This window comes from Eleutherodactylus coqui, chromosome 8 (genome assembly GCF_035609145.1).
Source record: "Eleutherodactylus coqui strain aEleCoq1 chromosome 8, aEleCoq1.hap1, whole genome shotgun sequence".
Classification (NCBI taxonomy): Eukaryota; Metazoa; Chordata; class Amphibia; order Anura; family Eleutherodactylidae; genus Eleutherodactylus; species Eleutherodactylus coqui.
Window position 1 is genome coordinate 168172399 of NC_089844.1, and position 22493 is coordinate 168194891.

The window sequence follows — 22493 nt, forward strand, 5'->3', positions numbered from 1 at the left end:
GCCCCTATGTACAAGAATATAACTACTATAATACTGCCCCCTATGTACAAGAATATAACTACTATAATACTGCTCCTATGTACAAGAATATAACTACTATAATACTGCCTTTTATGTACAAGAATATAACTACTATAATACTGCCCCCTATGTACAAGAATATAACTACTATAATACTGCCTCCTATGTACAAGAATATAACTACTATAATACTGCCCCTATGTACAAGAATATAACTACTACCCTGTTTCCCTGAAAGTAAGACATTCCCCAAAAATAAGACATAGCATGATTTTCAAGAATCTTTGAGGACGCAAAATGATTTTTCAGGCTTTTTGAGGATGCTTGAAATATAAGCCCTACTCCAAAATTAAGCCCTGCTAACAGTTAATTTAAAAAGCCAATTTAAATAGTGTCCAGGCAGCTATACATGTAAAAAAGTTAAATCTTTTTGAACAAAAATTAATATAAGACACGGTCTTATTTTCGGGGAAACACGGTATAATACTGCCCTTTTGTAGAAGAATATAACTACTATAATACTGCCCCCTATGTACAAAAATATAACTACTATAATACTGCTCCGATGGACAAAAATATAACTACTATAATACTGCCTCCTATGTACAAGAATATAACTACTATAATACTGCTCCTATGTACAAGAATATATCAACTATAATAATGCCCCCTGTGTACAAGAATATAACTACTATAATTCTACCCCCTATGTACAAGAATATAACTACTATAATACTGCCCCCTATGTACAAGAATATAACTACTATAATACTGCCCTCTATGTACAAGAATATAACTACTATAATACTGCCCTCTATGTACAAGAATATAACAACTATAATACTGCTCCCTATGTACAAGAATATAACTACTATAATACTGCCCCCTATGTACAAGAATATAAGTACTATAATACTGATCCTATGTACAAGAATATAACTACTAGAATACTGCCCCCTATGTACAAAAATATAACTACTATAATACTGCTCCTATGTACAAGAATATAACTACTATAATACTGCCCTCTATGTACAAGAATATAACTACTATAATACTGCCCTTTTGTAGAAGAATATAACTACTATAATACTGCTCCTATGTACAAGAATATAACTACTATAATACTGCTCCTATGTACAAAAATATAACCACTATAATACTGCCCCCTATGTACAAGAATATAACTACTATAATACTACCCTCTATGTACAAGAATATAACTACTATAATACTGCCCCCTATGTACAAGAATATAACTACTATAATACTGCCCCCTATGTACAAGAATATAACTACTATAATACTGCCCCCTATGTACAAGAATATAACTACTATAATACTGCCCCCTATGTACAAGAATATAACTACTATAATACTGCCCCCTATGTACAAGAATATAACTACTATAATACTGCCCTCTATGTACAAGAATATAACTACTATAATACTGCCCTCTATGTACAAGAATATAACAACTATAATACTGCTCCCTATGTACAAGAATATAACTACTATAATACTGCCCCCTATGTACAAGAATATAAGTACTATAATACTGATCCTATGTACAAGAATATAACTACTAGAATACTGCCCCCTATGTACAAAAATATAACTACTATAATACTGCTCGGATGTACAAAAATATAACTACTATAATACTGCTCCTATGTACAAGAATATAACTACTATAATACTGCCCTCTATGTACAAGAATATAACTACTATAATACTGCCCTTTTGTAGAAGAATATAACTACTATAATACTGCTCCTATGTACAAGAATATAACTACTATAATACTGCTCCTATGTACAAAAATATAACCACTATAATACTGCCCCCTATGTACAAGAATATAACTACTATAATACTACCCTCTATGTACAAGAATATAACTACTATAATACTGCCCCCTATGTACAAGAATATAACTACTATAATACTGCCCCCTATGTACAAGAATATAACTACTATAATACTGCCCCCTATGTACAAGAATATAACTACTATAATACTGCCCCCTATGTACAAGAATATAACTACTATAATACTGCCCCCTATGTACAAGAATATAAGTGCTATAATACTGCTCCCTATGTACAAGAATATAACAACTATAATACTGCCCTTTTGTAGAAGAATATAACTACTATAATACTGCCCCCTATGTACAAAAATATAACTACTATAATACTGCTCCGATGGACAAAAATATAACAACTATAATACTGTCCTTTTGTAGAAGAATATAACTACTATAATACTGCCGCCTATGTATAAGAATATAACTACTATAATACTGCTCCCTATGTACACGAATATAACTACTATAATACTGCTCCCTATGTACAAAAATATTCCTACTATATTACTGCCCCCTATATACAAGTATATAACTACTATAATACTGCCCTCATGTAAAGACTATAACTACTATAATACTATCCCCCATGTACAAGAATATAACTATTATAATACAGCCCGCTATGTACAGGAATATAACTACTATAATACTGCCTCCTATGTACAGGAATATAACTACTATAATACTGCCCCCTGTGGCTAAGCACATAACTAGTATAATACTGCCTTCTATGTACAAGTATATAACTACTATAATTCTGCTCCTATCTACAAGAATATAACTACTATAATACTGCCCCCTATGTACAAGAATATAACTACTATAATACTGTCTTTAATGTACAAGAATATAACTACTATAATACTGCCCTCTATGTACAGGAATATAACTACTATAATTCTGCCTCCTATGTACAAGAATATAACTACTATAATACTGCCTTTTATGTACAAGAATATAACTACAATAATACTGCCTCCTATGTACAAGAATATAACTACTATAATACTGCCCTTATAAACAAGAATATAACTACTATAATACTGCCCCCTATGTTCAAGAATATAACTACTATAAAACTGCCCTTTTGTAGAAGAATATAACTACTATAATACTGCCTACTATGTACAAGAATATAACTACTATAATACTGCTCCCTATGTACAGGATTTTAACAACTATAATACTGCCCCCTGTGGCTAAGCATAAAACAAGTATAATACTGCCTCCTATGTACAAGAATATAACTACTATAATACTGCCCCCTATGTACAAGAATATAACTACTATAATACTGCTCCCTTTGTACAAGAATATAACTACTATAATACTGCTCCTATGTACAAGAATATAACTACTATAATACTGCCTCCTATGTACAGAAATAGAACTACTATAATACTGCCCCCTATGTACAAGAATATAACTACTATAATACTGCCCCCTATGTACAAGAATATAACTACTATAATACTGCCCTCTATGTACAAGAATATAACTACTATAATACTGCCCCCTATGTACAAAAATATAGCTACTATAATACTGCCCTCTATGTACAAGAATATAACTACTATAATACTGCCCCCTATGTACAAGAATATAGCTACTACAATACTGCCCTCTATGTACAAGAATATGCCTACTATAATACTGCCCCCTATGTATAGGAATATAACTACTATAATACTGCCTCCTATGTACAAGAATATACCTACTATAATACTGCTTCTATGTACAAGAATATAACTACTATAATACTGCCCCCTATGTACAGGAATAGAACTACTATAATACTGCCCCCTATGTACAGGAATATAACTACTATAATACTGCCCCAACGTACAAGAATATAACTTCTATAATACTGCCTCCCATGTACAAGAATATAACTACTATAATACTGCCCCCTATGTACAGGAATATAACTACTATAATAGTGCTCTTTTATATACAGGAATATAACTACTATAATACTGCTCCTTTATGTACAAGAATATAACTACTATAATACTGCCCCCCATGTACAAGAATATAATTACTATAATACTGCTCCTATGTACAAGAATATAACTACTATAATACTGCCCCCTATGTACAAGAATATAACTGCTATAATAGTGCTCCCTATGTACAAGAATATAATTACTATAATACTGCCGCCTATGTACAAGAATATAACTACTATAATACTGCCCCCTATGTACAGGAATAGAACTACTATAATACTGCCCCCTATGTACAGAAATATAACTACTATAATACTGCCCCAACGTACAAGAATATAACTTCTATAATACTGCCTCCCATGTACAAGAATATAACTACTATAATACTGCCCCCTATGTACAGGAATATAACTACTATAATAGTGCTCTTTTATATACAGGAATATAACTACTATAATACTGCTCCTTTATGTACAAGAATATAACTACTATAATACTGCCCCCCATGTACAAGAATATAATTACTATAATACTGCTCCTATGTACAAGAATATAACTACTATAATACTGCCCCCTATGTACAAGAATATAACTACTATAATAGTGCTCCCTATGTACAATAATATAATTACTATAATACTGCCGCCTATGTACAAGTATATTACTATTATAATACTGCCCACTATGTATAAGAATATAACAACTATAATACTGCTCCCTATGTACAGGAATATAACTACTATAATACTGCCCCCTATGTACAGGAATATAACTACTACAATACTGCTCCTTTATGTACAGGAATATAACTACTATAATACTGCTCCTTTATGTACAGGAAAATAACTACTATAATACTGCTCCTTTATGTACAGGAATATAACTACTATAATACTGCCCCCCATGTACAAGAATATAACTACTATAATACTGCCCCCTATGTACAAGATTATATCTACAATAATACTGCCCTCTATGTACAAGAATATAACTACTATAATACTGCCCCATTCGTACAGGAATATAACTACTATAATACTGCCCTTATGTACAAGAATATAACTACTGGAATACTGCCCCCTATGTATAAGAATATAACTACTATAATACTGCTCCCTATATACAGGGATATAACTACTATAATACTGCTCCCTATGTACAAGAATATTACTACTATGATACTGCCCCCTATGTACAACTATATGACTACTATAATACTGCCCTTATGTACAACACTATAACTACTATAACACTACCCCCTATGTACAAGAATTTAACTATTATAATACTGCCCCCTATGTACAGGAATATAACTACTATAATACTGCCTCCTATGTACAGGATTTTAACAACTGTAATACTGCCCCCTGTGGCTAAGCATAAAACAAGTATAATACTGCCTCCTATGTACAAGAATATAACTACTATAATACTGCCCCCTATGTACAAAAATATAACTACTATAATACTGCTCCCTTTGTACAAGAATATAACTACTATAATACTGCTCCTATGTACAAGAATATAACTACTATAATACTGCCTCCTATGTACAGAAATAGAACTACTATAATACTGCCCCCTATGTACAAGAATATAACTACTATAATACTGCCCCCTATGTACAAGAATATAACTGCTATAATACTGCCCTCTATGTACAAGAATATAACTACTATAATACTGCCCCCTATGTACAAAAATATAGCTACTATAATACTGCCCTGTATGTACAAGAATATAACTACTATAATACTGCCCCCTATGTACAAGAATATAGCTACTACAATACTGCCCTCTATGTACAAGAATATGCCTACTATAATACTGCCCCCTATGTATAGGAATATAACTACTATAATACTGCCTCCTATGTACAAGAATATACCTACTATAATACTGCTTCTATGTACAAGATTATAACTACTATAATACTGCCCCCTATGTACAGGAATATAACTACTATAATACTGCCCCCTATGTACAGGAATATAACTACTATAATAGTGCTCCTTTATATACAGGAATATAACTACTATAATACTGCTCCTTTATGTACAAGAATATAACTACTATAATACTGTACCCTATATACAAGAATATAACTACTATAATACTGCTCCTATGTACAAGAATATAACTACTATAATACTGCTCCTATGTACAAGAATATAACTACTATAATTGTGCTCCCTATGTACAAGAATATAATTACTATAATACTGCCCCCTATGTACAAGAATATTACTATTATAATACTGCCCCCTATGTACAAGAATATAACTACTATAATACTGCTCCCTATGTACAGGAATATAACTACTATAATACTGCCCCCTATGTACAGGAATATAACTACTACAATACTGCTCCTTTATGTACAGGAATATAACTACTATAATACTGCTCCTTTATGTACAGGAATATAACTACTATTAATACTGCTCCTTTATGTACAGGAATATAACTACTATAATACTGCTCCTTTATGTACAGGAATATAACTACTATAATACTGCCCCCCATGTACAAGAATATAACTACTATAATACTGCCCCCTATGTACAAGAATATAACTACTATAATACTGCCTCCCTATGTACAAGAATATATCTACTATAATACTGCCCCCTATGTACAAGAATATAACTACTATAATACTGCCCTTATGTACAAGAATATAACTACTGTAATACTGCCCCCTATATACAAGAATATAAGTACTATAATACTGCCCCCTATGTACAAGAATATAACTACTATAATACTGCTCCCTATGTACAAGAATATAACTACTGTAATACTGCTCCCTATGTACAAGAATATAACTACTATAATACTGCCCCCTATGTACAAGAATATAACAACTATAATACTGCTCCCTATGTTCAGGAATATAACTACTATAATACTGCTCCCTATGTACAAGAATATTTCTACTATAATACTGCCCGCTATGTATAAGAATATAACAACTATAATACTGCTCCCTATGTTCAGGAATATAACTACTATAATACTGCTCCCTATGTACAAGAATATTTCTACTATAATACTGCCCCCTATGTACAAGTATATAACTACTTTAATACTGCTATTATGTACAACACTATAACTACTATAATACTACTCCCTATGTACAAGAATATAACTATTATAATACTGCCCCCTATGTACAGGAATATAACTACTATAATACTGCCCCCTATGTATAGGATTTTCACTGCTATAATACTGCCCCCTGTGGCTAAGCATATAACTATTATAATACTGCCTCCTATGTACAAGAATATAACTACTATAATACTGTGCCCCCTATGTACAAGAATATAACTACTATAAAACTGACTCAAATGTACAAGAATATAACTACTATAATACTGCCCCCTATGTACAAGAATATAACTACTGTAATACTGCTCCCTATGTACAAGAATATAACTACTATAATACTGCCCCCTATGTACAAGAATATAACTACTAAAATACTGCCTCCTAGGTACAAGAATATAACTACTATAATACTACCTCCTATGTACAAGAATATAACAACTATAATACTGCCCTCTATGTACAGCAATATAACTACTATAATACTGCCTCCTATGTACAAGAATATAACTACTATAATGCTGCCCCCTATGTACAAGAATATACCTACTATAATACTGCTTCTATGTACAAGAATATAACTACAATAATACTGCCCTCTATGTACAGGAATATAACTACTATAATACTGCCCCCCATGTACAGGAATATAACTACTATAATACTGCCCCCTATGCACAAGAATATAACTACTATAATACTGCCCCCTATGTACAAGAATATAACTACTATAATACTGTCTCCCATGTACAAGAATCTAGCTACTATAATACTGCTCCCTATGTACAGGAATAAAACTACTATAATACTGCCCCCTATGTACAGGAATATAACTACTATAATACTGCTTCTTTATGTACAGGAATATAACTACTATAATACTGCCCCCCATGTACAAGAATATATTTACTATAATACTGCTCCTATGTACAGCAATATAACTACTATAATAGTGCTCCCTGTGTACAAGAATATAATTACTATAATACTGCCCCCTATGTACAAGAATATTACTATTATAACACTGCCCCCTATGTAAAGGAATATAACTACTATAATACTGCTCCCTATGTACAGGAATATAACTACTATAATACTGCCCCCTATGTACAGGAATATAACTACTATAATACTGCCCCCTATGTACAGGAATATAACTATTATAATACTGCTCCTTTATGTACAGGAATATAACTACTATAATACTGCTCCTTTATGTACAGGAATATAACTACTATAATACTGCCCCCCGTGTACAAGAATATAACTACTATAATACTGCCCCCTATGTACCAGAATATAACTACTATAAAACTGCTCCCATGTACAAGAATATAACTACTATAATACTGCCCCCTATGTACAAGAATATAACTACTATAATACTGCCCCCTATGTACAAGAATATAACTACTATAATACTGCCCCCTATGTACAAGAATATAACTACTGTAATACTGTACCCCATGTACAAGAATATAACTACTATAATACTGCCCCCCATGTACAAGAATATAACTACTATAATACTGATCCTATGTACAAGAATATAACTACTATAATACTGCCTCCTATGTACCAGAATATAACTACTATAATACTGCTCCCATGTACAAGAATATAAGTACTATAATACTGCCCCCTATGTACAAGAATATAACTACTATAATACTGCCCCCTGTGTACAAGAATAAAGCTACTATAATACTGCCCCCTATGTACAAAAATATAGCTACTATAATACTGCCTCCTATGTACAGGATTTTAACAACTATAATACTGCCCCCTGTGGCTAAGCATAAAACAAGTATAATACTGCCTCCTATGTACAAGAATATAACTACTATAATACTGCCCCCTATGTACAAAAATATAACTACTATAATACTGCTCCCTTTGTACAAGAATATAACTACTATAATACTGCTCCTATGTACAAGAATATAACTACTATAATACTGCCTCCTATGTACAGAAATAGAACTACTATAATACTGCCCCCTATGTACAAGAATATAACTACTATAATACTGCCCCCTATGTACAAGAATATAACTGCTATAATACTGCCCTCTATGTACAAGAATATAACTACTATAATACTGCCCCCTATGTACAAAAATATAGCTACTATAATACTGCCCTGTATGTACAAGAATATAACTACTATAATACTGCCCCCTATGTACAAGAATATAGCTACTACAATACTGCCCTCTATGTACAAGAATATGCCTACTATAATACTGCCCCCTATGTATAGGAGTATAACTACTATAATACTGCCTCCTATGTACAAGAATATACCTACTATAATACTGCTTCTATGTACAAGATTATAACTACTATAATACTGCCCCCTATGTACAGGAATATAACTACTATAATACTGCCCCCTATGTACAGGAATATAACTACTATAATAGTGCTCCTTTATATACAGGAATATAACTACTATAATACTGCTCCTTTATGTACAAGAATATAACTACTATAATACTGTACCCTATATACAAGAATATAACTACTATAATACTGCTCCTATGTACAAGAATATAACTACTATAATACTGCTCCTATGTACAAGAATATAACTACTATAATTGTGCTCCCTATGTACAAGAATATAATTACTATAATACTGCCCCCTATGTACAAGAATATTACTATTATAATACTGCCCCCTATGTACAAGAATATAACTACTATAATACTGCTCCCTATGTACAGGAATATAACTACTATAATACTGCCCCCTATGTACAGGAATATAACTACTACAATACTGCTCCTTTATGTACAGGAATATAACTACTATTAATACTGCTCCTTTATGTACAGGAATATAACTACTATAATACTGCTCCTTTATGTACAGGAATATAACTACTATAATACTGCCCCCCATGTACAAGAATATAACTACTATAATACTGCCCCCTATGTACAAGAATATAACTACTATAATACTGCCTCCCTATGTACAAGAATATATCTACTATAATACTGCCCCCTATGTACAAGAATATAACTACTATAATACTGCCCTTATGTACAAGAATATAACTACTGTAATACTGCCCCCTATATACAAGAATATAAGTACTATAATACTGCCCCCTATGTACAAGAATATAACTACTATAATACTGCTCCCTATGTACAAGAATATAACTACTGTAATACTGCCCGCTATGTATAAGAATATAACAACTATAATACTGCTCCCTATGTTCAGGAATATAACTACTATAATACTGCTCCCTATGTACAAGAATATTTCTACTATAATACTGCCCCCTATGTACAAGTATATAACTACTTTAATACTGCTATTATGTACAACACTATAACTACTATAATACTACTCCCTATGTACAAGAATATAACTATTATAATACTGCCCCCTATGTACAGGAATATAACTACTATAATACTGCCCCCTATGTATAGGATTTTCACTGCTATAATACTGCCCCCTGTGGCTAAGCATATAACTATTATAATACTGCCTCCTATGTACAAGAATATAACTACTATAATACTGTGCCCCCTATGTACAAGAATATAACTACTATAAAACTGACTCAAATGTACAAGAATATAACTACTATAATACTGCCCCCTATGTACAAGAATATAACTACTGTAATACTGCTCCCTATGTACAAGAATATAACTACTATAATACTGCCCCCTATGTACAAGAATATAACTACTAAAATACTGCCTCCTAGGTACAAGAATATAACTACTATAATACTACCTCCTATGTACAAGAATATAACAACTATAATACTGCCCTCTATGTACAGCAATATAACTACTATAATACTGCCTCCTATGTACAAGAATATAACTACTATAATGCTGCCCCCTATGTACAAGAATATAACTACTATAATACTGCCCCCTATGTACAAGAATATAACTACTATAATACTGCTCCTATGTACAAGAATATACCTACTATAATACTGCTTCTATGTACAAGAATATAACTACAATAATACTGCCCCCTATGTACTGGAATATAACTACTATAATACTGCCCCCCATGTACAGGAATATAACTACTATAATACTGCCCCCTATGCACAAGAATATAACTACTATAATACTGCCCCCTATGTACAAGAATATAACTACTATAATACTGCCTCCCATGTACAAGAATCTAACTACTATAATACTGCTCCCTATGTACAGGAATAAAACTACTATAATACTGCCCCCTATGTACAGGAATATAACTACTATAATACTGCTTCTTTATGTACAGGAATAGAACTACTATAATACTGCCCCCCATGTACAAGAATATATTTACTATAATACTGCTCCTATGTACAGCAATATAACTACTATAATAGTGCTCCCTGTGTACAAGAATATAATTACTATAATACTGCCCCCTATGTACAAGAATATTACTATTATAACACTGCCCCCTATGTAAAGGAATATAACTACTATAATACTGCTCCCTATGTACAGGAATATAACTACTATAATACTGCCCCCTATGTACAGGAATATAACTACTATAATACTGCCCCCTATGTACAGGAATATAACTATTATAATACTGCTCCTTTATGTACAGGAATATAACTACTATAATACTGCTCCTTTATGTACAGGAATATAACTACTATAATACTGCCCCCCGTGTACAAGAATATAACTACTATAATACTGCCCCCTATGTACCAGAATATAACTACTATAAAACTGCTCCCATGTACAAGAATATAACTACTATAATACTGCCCCCTATGTACAAGAATATAACTACTATAATACTGCCCCCTATGTACAAGAATATAACTACTATAATACTGCCCCCTATGTACAAGAATATAACTACTGTAATACTGTACCCCATGTACAAGAATATAACTACTATAATACTGCCCCCCATGTACAAGAATATAACTACTATAATACTGATCCTATGTACAAGAATATAACTACTATAATACTGCCTCCTATGTACCAGAATATAACTACTATAATACTGCTCCCATGTACAAGAATATAAGTACTATAATACTGCCCCCTATGTACAAGAATATAACTACTATAATACTGCCCCCTGTGTACAAGAATAAAGCTACTATAATACTGCCCCCTATGTACAAGAATATAACTACTATAATACTGCCCCTATGTACAAGAATATAACTACTATAATACTTCCCCCTGTGTACAAGAATAAAGCTACTATAATACTGCCCCCTATGTACAAGAATATAACTACTATAATACTGCCCCTATGTACAAGAATATAACTACTATAATACTGCACCCTGTGTACAAGAATATAACTACTATAATACTGCCCCTATGTACAAGAATATACCTACTATAATACTGCCTCCTATGTACAAGAATATACCTACTATAATACTGCCTCCTGTGTACAAGAATATACCTACTATAATACTGCCCCCTATGTACAAGAATATAACTACTATAATACTGCCTCCTATGTACAAGAATATAACTACTATAATACTGCCCCTATGTACAAGAATATAACTACTATAATACTGCCCCCTATGTACAAGAATATAACTACTATAATACTGCCTCCTATATACAAGAATATAACTACTATAATACTGCTCCTATGTACAATAATATAACTACTATAATACTGCCCCCTATGTACAAGAATATAACTACTATAATACTGCCTCTATGTACAATAATATACCTACTATAATACTGCCCCCTATGTACAAGAATATAACTACTATAATACTGCCCCTATGTACAAGAATATAACTACTATAATACTGCCCCCTATGTACAAGAATATAACTACTATAATACTGCTCCTATGTACAATAATATAACTACTATAATACTGCCCCCTATGTACAAGAATATAACTACTATAATACTGCCCCTATGTACAATAATATAACTACTATAATACTGCCCCCTATGTACAAGAATATAACTACTATAATACTGCCCCTATGTACAAGAATATAACTACTATAATACTGCACCCTATGTACAAGAATATAACTACTATAATACTGCCCCCTATGTACAAGAATATACCTACTATAATACTGCCTCCTATGTACAAGAATATACCTACTATAATACTGCTCCTATGTACAAGAATATAACTATTATAATACTGCTCCTTTGTACAAGAATATAACTACTATAATACTGCTCCTATGTACAAGAATATAACTACTATAATACTGCCTCCTATGTATAAGAATATACCTACTGTAATACTGCCACTATGTACAAGAATATAACTACTATAATACTGCCCTCTATGTACAAGAATATAACTACTATAATACTGCCCCCTATGTACAAGAATATAACTACTATAATACTGCTCCTATATACAAGAATATAACTACTATAATACTGCCCCCTATGTACAGGAATATAACTACTATAATACTGCCCCCTATGTACAAGAATATAACTACTATAATACTGCCCCCTATGTACAAGAATAAAGCTACTATAATACTGCCCCCTATGTACAAGAATATAACTACTATAATACTGCCCCTATGTACAAGAATATAACTACTATAATACTGCCCCTATGTACAAGAATATAACTACTATAATACTGCTCCCCATGTACAAGAATATAACTACTATAATACTGCCCCCTATGTACAAGAATATACCTACTATAATACTGCTCCCTATGTACAAGAATATAACTACTATAATACTGCCCCCTATGTACAAGAATATAATTACTGTAATACTGCCCCCTATGTAAAAGAATATAACTACTACAATACTGCCCCTATGTACAAGAATATAACTACTATAATACTGCCCCCTATGTACAAGAATATAACTACTATAATACTGCCCCCTATGTAAAAGAATATAACTACTCTAATGCTGACCCCGGTCACGTGATCGCCGTTATCCAATGGATAATGGCGATTACGTAAAAGTTAAAAGTCAGTTCAAGTTTGATGCTCTGCTTGGTTTGGGCCCTGTTGTGCATCCAGACATAAGATTAGGACCACAACGGGTAGGTTTCTGAACACAGAACAAACAGCGGGATCCACTTTGGGGTGAAAGTCTTCATTCAGATGTGTGCTGTAGAAAAACAAATATTTTTAAAATGACACAATTGCCAAAAAAATGAAAATCGTACTTTTTTTCCTTTTGCTTTGCTTCGATTCATTCAAAAACGTTGTGGTCAAAATGCGCAGTACACCCCTAGTTTTTAAAATGGGGTCATTTGTGGGGGTTCTCTGTCGTTTTGGCCGCTCAAGGGCTCTACAAGTGGGCAATGGGGCCTAAATCACCTTCATGCAAAATGTCTGTTCTGAAAGCCACTGGCTGCTCCTGTCGGTTTGAGCCCTGTTGTGCATACAGACAGAAGATTAGGGCCACATCCGGTATGTTTCTGAACACAAAACAAACGGGAGGATCCATTTTGGGGTGAAAGTACTCATTCTTTTGTGTGCTGTACAAAAAAAACAGTTTTTAAAATGACATAATCGCTACAAAAATAAAAATTGTAATTTTTTTTATTGGGGTGCGAATACTCATTTTCCTGTGCATTGTGGGGGGAAAAAATCCTGTCTTTAAAAAGACATATTTGCAAAAATATCAAATTTTATGTTTTCTCCTCTAAATTGAATTTATTCCTGAAAAAAACTGGGGGGGGGGGGGGGTGTCAAAAAATTCCTCCACAGTGAATTCATTAAGGGGAGTAGTTTTCAGAATGGGGTCATTTGTGGGGGTATCTATTATTCTGACACTCATGAGCCTTTACAATCTTGGCTTGGGGCAGGAAAACAAAATGTTCCTCCAAATGTTGATAATCAATGTTACATTTGCACATCTCCTAAATGGTAAAAAAAAAAGAAAGTTTTTCCAATGTGCTTCCAGAATAAAGTAAATAGATGGAAATATATATCTTATCAACAATTTCTATATTATGTTTGCACATATCTGAGATATTGAAACATTGGAAATGTGAAAAAAATGACGATTTTTTTTTCAAAATGTTCCCAATTTTTGCGCTTTTAATAAATATACAGAAATTCTATCGTTCTATTTTTACTACCTAAATAAAGTACAACATGTGGCGAAAAAACAATGTCAGAATCACTTCGATATGCAACAAATTTACAGAGTTATTCCATGTCAAAGTGACACGTCAGCTTTTCAAAATTTGGCCTGGTCATTTAGGCACAAACGGGCTTGGTCACTAAAGGGTTAACATAAGGCGATTGATTATTATGACAACTAGAGAGGGATCTATGCTCAAAATGGTTACCTTGGTAACGCAACTTAAATGCTCCAGGGCTCGTGGCACGGTAAGTCTGAAATCGTACTGCAATGTGATTGGTTGGACTGCGGATCACCTGACCCTCAGCCATCAGCGTCTCATTGGCCAGCAGGAAGCGGTGGTCTTCTTCTACGCCCTCCACGCTCAGCGCCTCCTCCTTGGACAGGTTCAGCTTCTCCACCTGGGAAAATTCTCCACTTATTGAACTCAGTTTATCAAAACGACAGAAAACAGTTAAACCCGAGTCGCCCGCCATCAGGACGTTCAGCCACGGCTTATGTCCCATCTGTTTCTGGGAAAGCTGAGTGACAACCTCTGTGGGAGCTGTAATAGCGGCCATATTGGTTGTCACAATAGAACATGACAGCGGAGGGCGACTCGGGGACAGGATGAAGACCCTGTAAGCACACTCACCCGGATTTCCACTCCATACCCCATATACACAGACACGCTGTATGTACAGTCCAGGCCGCCAAAGAAACTTCCCCCGGAATATTCCGGAGCCTCCAAGATCCCTTCCAGCTCCGAGATGTTGTTGTTACAGAGAACTGCAGTGAAAAAACGGAAAATTAGGAGCGAGAATTCCCACCGCCGTATATAGGATGTATGGTCGGAGGGCCTCATCCTGCAGCTGCTGTGGACTACAAAGCCCAGCATGCCCTGACATCGTGTGGCTGCACAGCACGCTGAGAGTTGTAGTTCCACAACAGCTGGAGAGACCCCCACACACATCATGCTCACCGGGGCTGTGCACGGTGGTTACGGTAGTGGTGGTGATCAGAGTGGTCGTGGTCTCTTCCTCCCCTTCGGCAGAGGGTCCCGGGCCTCCTGTGGGTGCTGGCGATGGGGGTGTCAATGTGCTGAGAGGGGGAGGAAGGGAGAAGGTCCCCCCAACAGCGGTGGTGAGGACGCCAGAGGTCTCGCTGACTCCAGCAGGAGCCAAGTCGTCGGTCAAGGACACGGGCGCAGCGCGGGTCGGGACCGAAGTCGTACCTGATAAGGATGTATATAAAGTGTAGTCATTAATATAACATACCCATTTAGTATTCTTGTACTGTTCGTGTCTGAGGCCGGCGTCACACGGTGGTCATATTTGTGCACGCAAAATTTGCGCAATCAATGCGCAGAGAATGGAACCTATTGATTTCAACGGCTTCGTACACATGCTAGTATTTTTACTAGCGCATTTCGGTCGTGCAAAAAACCAACTATTTTCTAAGATGCCCTTAGAAGTCAATGGGGGCGCGCAAATGCGCTAAGAGATGCGTGATACGCTGTGTAATACCGCTGGGAAAAGCACACATCTGGAACTCATTAGTCATTTTAATTGGTGCGTCTTTGCTGCGTGCAAATAAGCATGCCCTGTGGGCGCAAAACGCGCGGTGAAAGAAGCGCAAAGAAGCATCGCTCATGTGCGAGCAAATCCGTGTATGCTCATGTGATGCCAGCCTTATACTCCAGTCACATCCAAAGCTGCATTCACATTATGCACACTCCACTAACATCTGACCTTCACTCTTCTGCACTGCATTAAGGGCAAGATTAGTGCAGGCATCTGAGCTAAATGTATGGTAGCAAGCACCCTGACAAGAGGGAGGGGTTTAGAGTAGACTATATTGGAGACTCATACAAGTTGGGGGCCTCCAGGGCATTTTCCCCTTTACCCCATGCTATGGTTCAAAATGCACCACATATAATGATCCAGCAGGGGGCAGTCACATGATGTGAAGTCAATACAGAACAGAGAACTGTCTAGCAGCACTATGGCTGCAGCTTTGGATGTGACTGGAGTATAAAGCATGGTGCAACTCAGGACCAGTACCATAGATGTAGTATGAGGTCTGGCGACACAGTTGGGGGTCATGTGCCGTCCTCCTCTCATCCTGAAATGGCTGATACCAGCATGCAATAACCTGCTTGTTCCGGCGATGTGAAACCACGTGTAGTAATATTCACGAATCTTTTATTACGGACTTCTTGTTATCCCCCGCCCCCCCACATGCCGCTCTCATTAATGCTCTGCAGATCTGATCGGCGTTCCTCCAGTCCACGAGGACCCCCGCTGTTTGACCTATGGATTTGATAATTACGTGACCGCCTCAGGACAGCGATAAGGATCGCCATCAGTGGAGATCAATACCAGGGCGCCTCTCCCGGGAGCATTACATCCCTCAGGATACGAGATTGCGCTCCAGTGCGGCGTCGGAGACCTGCGGACTTCTTACCACACGATTGCTACCTCTAAAGATGCTTCAAGTTCTTGAGCCATCCTCTTTTATCAATTAGTTAAGTCCATCCAATATGGCTGCCATGACACGGTCCGTGGGGTCCGTTCACCAGCTTTTCCTGCTTCCTTTTTTGTATGCAGCCTCTATGCAGACCTGTCTCCATGGCTACAGATTGCTAACTTACATGTGGTAGGTGAGAAAACATGGAGAGCATAACTATAGCAACAGACTACATTGGGTTGGTTTGTTTGTAGTCGTAACCATGGAGACACATAAGCCACCAAACCAACCTTCAAAGCTTCAAAAGGGGGAGAACAGCCTTTCATAGTGCCCTCTTTGTGTGGCACACCATAATAATGATGCCCCCTCGCTTCTCCCCACACAGTAAGGACATGCGGGCGCCCTGTTAGTGCCGCTAGCACAAAAGATGCCCCCTTAGTGCTCCCATCACAGTATGATGCCCTCAATGCCGCAGTGATGCCCCTTACACAGTAAAGATTCCCCCTTAGTACCCCACACAAAAAGATCCCCGTAGTGATGATCACCCCATAGTATGATGCCGCTCATGGTGGTAAAGCCCACCTACATAGTAAAGGTGCCCCTTAATGCCCCAGTGATGTCCTTTAAACAGTGTGATGACCCTTAATGCCCCCACATAGTAAAGGTGCCCCTTCAACACTGTGATGTCCCTCACACAGTGAATTTTTCCCTTAGTATCCCAAACAAAGAGATCCCCCTAGTGATGTTCTCCAAATAGTATGATTCCCCTCATGGTAGTGATGCCCCCCACATACTAAAGGGACCTCCACAGTGCCCCAGTCCCTTAGTACCCCACACAAAAAGATCCCCCTAGTAATGTTCCCCACATAGCATGATGCCCCCCTTAGTGACCCATTGATGTCCCTTAAACAGTGTGATGCCCCTTAATCCCCCCACATAGTAAAGGTGCTCCCTTAAACAGTATGATGTCCCTCACACAGTAAAGTTTCCTCCTCAGCACCCCACACAAAAAGATCCCCCTAATGATATGACCCACATAGTATGATGCCCCTCCACACAGTAAAGGGGCGTCCTTAGTGCCCAAGTGATGCCCCTCACACCGTAAAGTCTCCCCCTCAGTACCCTACACAAAAAGATTCCCCTAGCGATGTTCCCCACATAGTGTGATGCCCATCATGGCAATGATTCCCCCTTAGTGCCCCATTGATGTCCCTTACAAAGTGTGATGCCCCTTAATGCCCCCACATAGTCACTGTGCTCCCTTAGTGCTCCAGTGATGCCCCTTAATGCCCCCACACAAAAAGAAGTGCCCCCTGTAAAGCCCTGTTAGTGCCCCTATACACTATAGGGACCTCCATTCTGGGTCTTTCCTTCTAGGATCATTATGATGATGGGGAAGAAGAGGGTTAAAAGCGTTGATAAAGAGGGAAGGCTGGCACACGTTCTGCTGTCATCTCGAACCCAACCCTGCCCCTCTAGTCTCTGCGGGCACAGCCAGCACACTAGATCCCAGCGATTATGACCAGAGGGATGGGTGTGTGTGTGTGTGTGGGGGGGGGGGGGGTTGGTTGAGGTAAGAACATCATGTGCATCAGACTTGAAGGAATGCTGCCATCCAATAGGTGGCGCTGCAGAGGTATTGCTCCACCTTCCTTATTTACATATCAGACTTGCCAGGATAGTGGGACAGCTCCGGTAATCAGGGACGTTGGGGGGGCTGCGGGAGTTTGCATAGTAGCTGTAGACGCAGAATGGTGGGAGATGGTGGGTCTCTCGGGGGTCCATGCAATGGTCTTTTGTGACCCGCGAGGCGCATCTTAATGTGCAGCCGTTACCCTGACAAGCCCCTATTTCATGACACGCACTAGATGAAGGGCTGCTCAGGGTCATGTGACAACCAGCAGCTCATACTGGGGGCACCACCCAGCTTTCCTGGGCTCCTGAGCAGCCTCTGTACCCCGGACCAGATTTACACTATCAGAGAGACGAGCGTCGCAGCCCGGGCCGCTTCATTACAACGTCTAATCGCTTTACGGCGACGGTGAAACTTACACGCTGAAGACGATCTCGGAGACTTAGCGGTGTGAGACTGAGAGGCTTAATATCAGGGGGCGGACCCTGGAGTAATCCTCATCAGCTCCGCGCAGCAGCCGTATAACCGTCTAGCATAAGGGGGTCCCCCACATGACAGCCCCCATGGGACCCCTCTATTAGCCAGTGACTAGTGGCAGCTACGGGAATTGTCCTACGGCTTTCTAATAGACTTTTATGTCCCTCGCCATTTTCATGATCTCTGCTTGCCATCAGCGAATGGAAACATTAAACCTGTTTTCCAAGCTTTTACTATTGATGATCTATCATCAGGATGGCGGCGGATCCCAGTGATCCACTATTTATGACTTACCATGATGATAGGTTATCAATACTGGTTGCCTGGAAAATCCCTTTAATGGCTTACATGTAGAGGCTGAGCACTATCCTGACCTAGCCTCACTCATACATAACTGTCGGAGGGCTCTGGAGGAGGTCAGGATGGGTTTCCAGACCCTTGTATTGGGGTGGCACCGTCACTTTATTACTATTCTTAGGCAGAGGTACTGCACACTTGATGGTTACTGTCACTTTATGGTACACTTGCTGGTTGTAGCTCACACTTAGTGAATTAATACTCTTGAAGACATGTGCAACGCCGACTTTAATTTTGGACATAGGGATGTGTTCCTGTGGCCTAGATGGCGTATTGCAACATGACTAGTCCCACAGAGGGTCAGGCTGTGCCCAAAGGGGTTGTGCCAAATTTAAAGTTATTGCCTATCCAACCACTGGCGATCCTGACAATGGGTATCTGGTTGGTTCTCGACGTTCTTATTGAGGTGAACGAAGCAGTGACGACTCCGGCATGGTATCTGCTTGGGCATTCACTCGGGGATCGACCAGACTCCATTCTTAGGATGGGTGGGGGTTAATTTGAGGATATGCAAATGAGTTATGGAATAAATGCCAATAATGCCTCCACAGTGCCACCTATAGGAAGGTAGCTATCCTATGGCACTGTGAAGGATTATTCCATCACTCATTTGCATACCTCTTGCCCAGGGAGAGTTGCATGGCCTATAAGACTGGGTTCACACAGGGAGGAAATGCTGCAGAATTTCCCTGCAGACCCTCCGCACGCTGCCGACAGTCTGCTGCAGATAAGCCACGCAGAAAGTGACATGCCGCGCGGAATTCCAATCCGCGATATGTTGATTTTGACGCCGTCTCCGCTGTGGACTCTCTTCTACAAGGAACGGAGATCTAATCGGAATCGACAAGAGGGGGTAGAGGAAGGCATATTTTGGCACCGTCTGCAACTTCGTGAGCCAACTGCACAAATCACGGCCTTCAGTGGCGGACAAACTGTAGTTCAATATGAACTCTAAGGCTGGGTTCACACATGGCGGATTTGCCGCAGAAATTCCGTGCAGAATTTCGCTGCGGCACATCCGCCTGCGGCCGCTAATCCCGGCGTTAGCCAGCCATGTGGATGAGATTTGTCAAAAATGTCATCCACACGGGACAGCCAATCCGTCGCGGCAAAGCTGGCAGAAGCCGGCGCTGCGGCGCAGATTCCCCGGCCACAGCATGTCTATTTTATTTTCTCGTTGCAGCCTCGCTCCTCTCAATGGAAGCGCCGGCCACAACAGAAAAGGATGCGGCCAAGCCGCTTCAAAACCCACGGCTCAGTGCCCTCGGATTTGCCTGCCCGAGTTCCCTCAAAGCATGATAAGATGTTGGGTAATTCCTCGGCTCAGGCGCCACCAGAGCCCATTCCTACTCCGAAGAGGGTCTTTCCCTGCATTCTAGGCCCCATTAAACAAATGTTCCAATGTGCCATACTGCCAATTGATGTCATTTCAGCTGTTGCCTGCAGCGCCATCATCTTTCAGCATCTTCAGGTGCTTCTCCTAAGGGCCGAATTAAAGGCTACTGCAACGGCTTCACCAGTGTCAGATCTCCCACAGGAGGCTACCCTGAGACTTCCCCTTTGTTAGGCCCTTTCTTTAATTCATCAGGCTGTCTACAAGGGCCCTAAGCCACTAACTTACTACCTACCTACGTCTCTCCTTTGTTCAGTACCAGGGTCTTCTACTTGCCATAAGGTTTCAGCCACACACTGCCTCATTTCCTGGCTGCAGCTCCTTATATAATCTTCACCCGGACTATGGTAATGCAGAGCCATCTAGTGGCAACAGGTAATAGTGCAAACATCATTTCAATGCATTGGATTACATCCAGCAAAAGCTGTACAGTAAACACAGTTCTATGCATACAGTGACTGGTAAAGAACGCTAAGGCTTTACCTGCTACACTCTGACTGTATACAAGGACCTCTTTTTTTCCATTCACTGACATTAAGCTTAGAAAGTTACCGGACTCTTCATTATTAAGTAACTAGCCCCTTTAAATAAATATGTGATGAGTAGAGGGGAAGGGGGCTCAGCACCAAGACCCCCAGCAATCAGCAGTAGATTCCCCTTGGCTTCATGTCAATAATTTGGTAGTGTGCTGTGGCCCTTCTGTTCTAGTGGTCTGTGGTAGTCACGGCTCCTCCTACCAGTGTCAGCTCCCTACATATCCAATTCATGCAGCTCGCTCAGGTTCTGCATCTTACAAAAAGCAAGTGGACCCCTGAGCAAGTAGTATTTATTTCCATATATAAATACTTAGTGGGGCTCCTTTGGCCCTAATGACATTGGATACTCCCTGTGGCATACCTTCTACTAATGTCTGAACACTCCAGCTGGTATTTCCCTTCATTCATCCTGCAAACGTCTGTCAAGTTCACACAAAGAAGATGCATCGGTCTGTCTACAATGGTGCAAGGAGCATCATCATTGGATAGTTGAGCAATGGAAGAATGTTACTCCATCTTCACATCAGATGGCTGTACCGTGGTGTGGCGGAGGCCTGGGGAACGCCTTCTGCAGAGTGTGTTGTGCCAGCAGTTCAAGGGG

General features: G+C 38.3%; 1 protein-coding gene across 2 annotated transcripts in view; it reads right to left on the reverse strand.

Annotated features, from left to right (window-relative positions):
• Positions 1-22493, reverse strand: part of SEZ6L2 (seizure related 6 homolog like 2) — a 64646-nt gene that overhangs the window by 27872 nt on the left and 14281 nt on the right. For both annotated transcript variants that reach the window (XM_066576901.1, XM_066576899.1), the window contains exons 3-5: positions 16010-16261; positions 15683-15816; positions 15257-15449 (exon numbers count right to left, since the gene is read on the reverse strand). In XM_066576901.1, coding sequence (XP_066432998.1) covers positions 15257-15449; positions 15683-15816; positions 16010-16261 — 579 coding nt within the window. The remainder of the gene's footprint in view (positions 1-15256; positions 15450-15682; positions 15817-16009; positions 16262-22493) is intronic.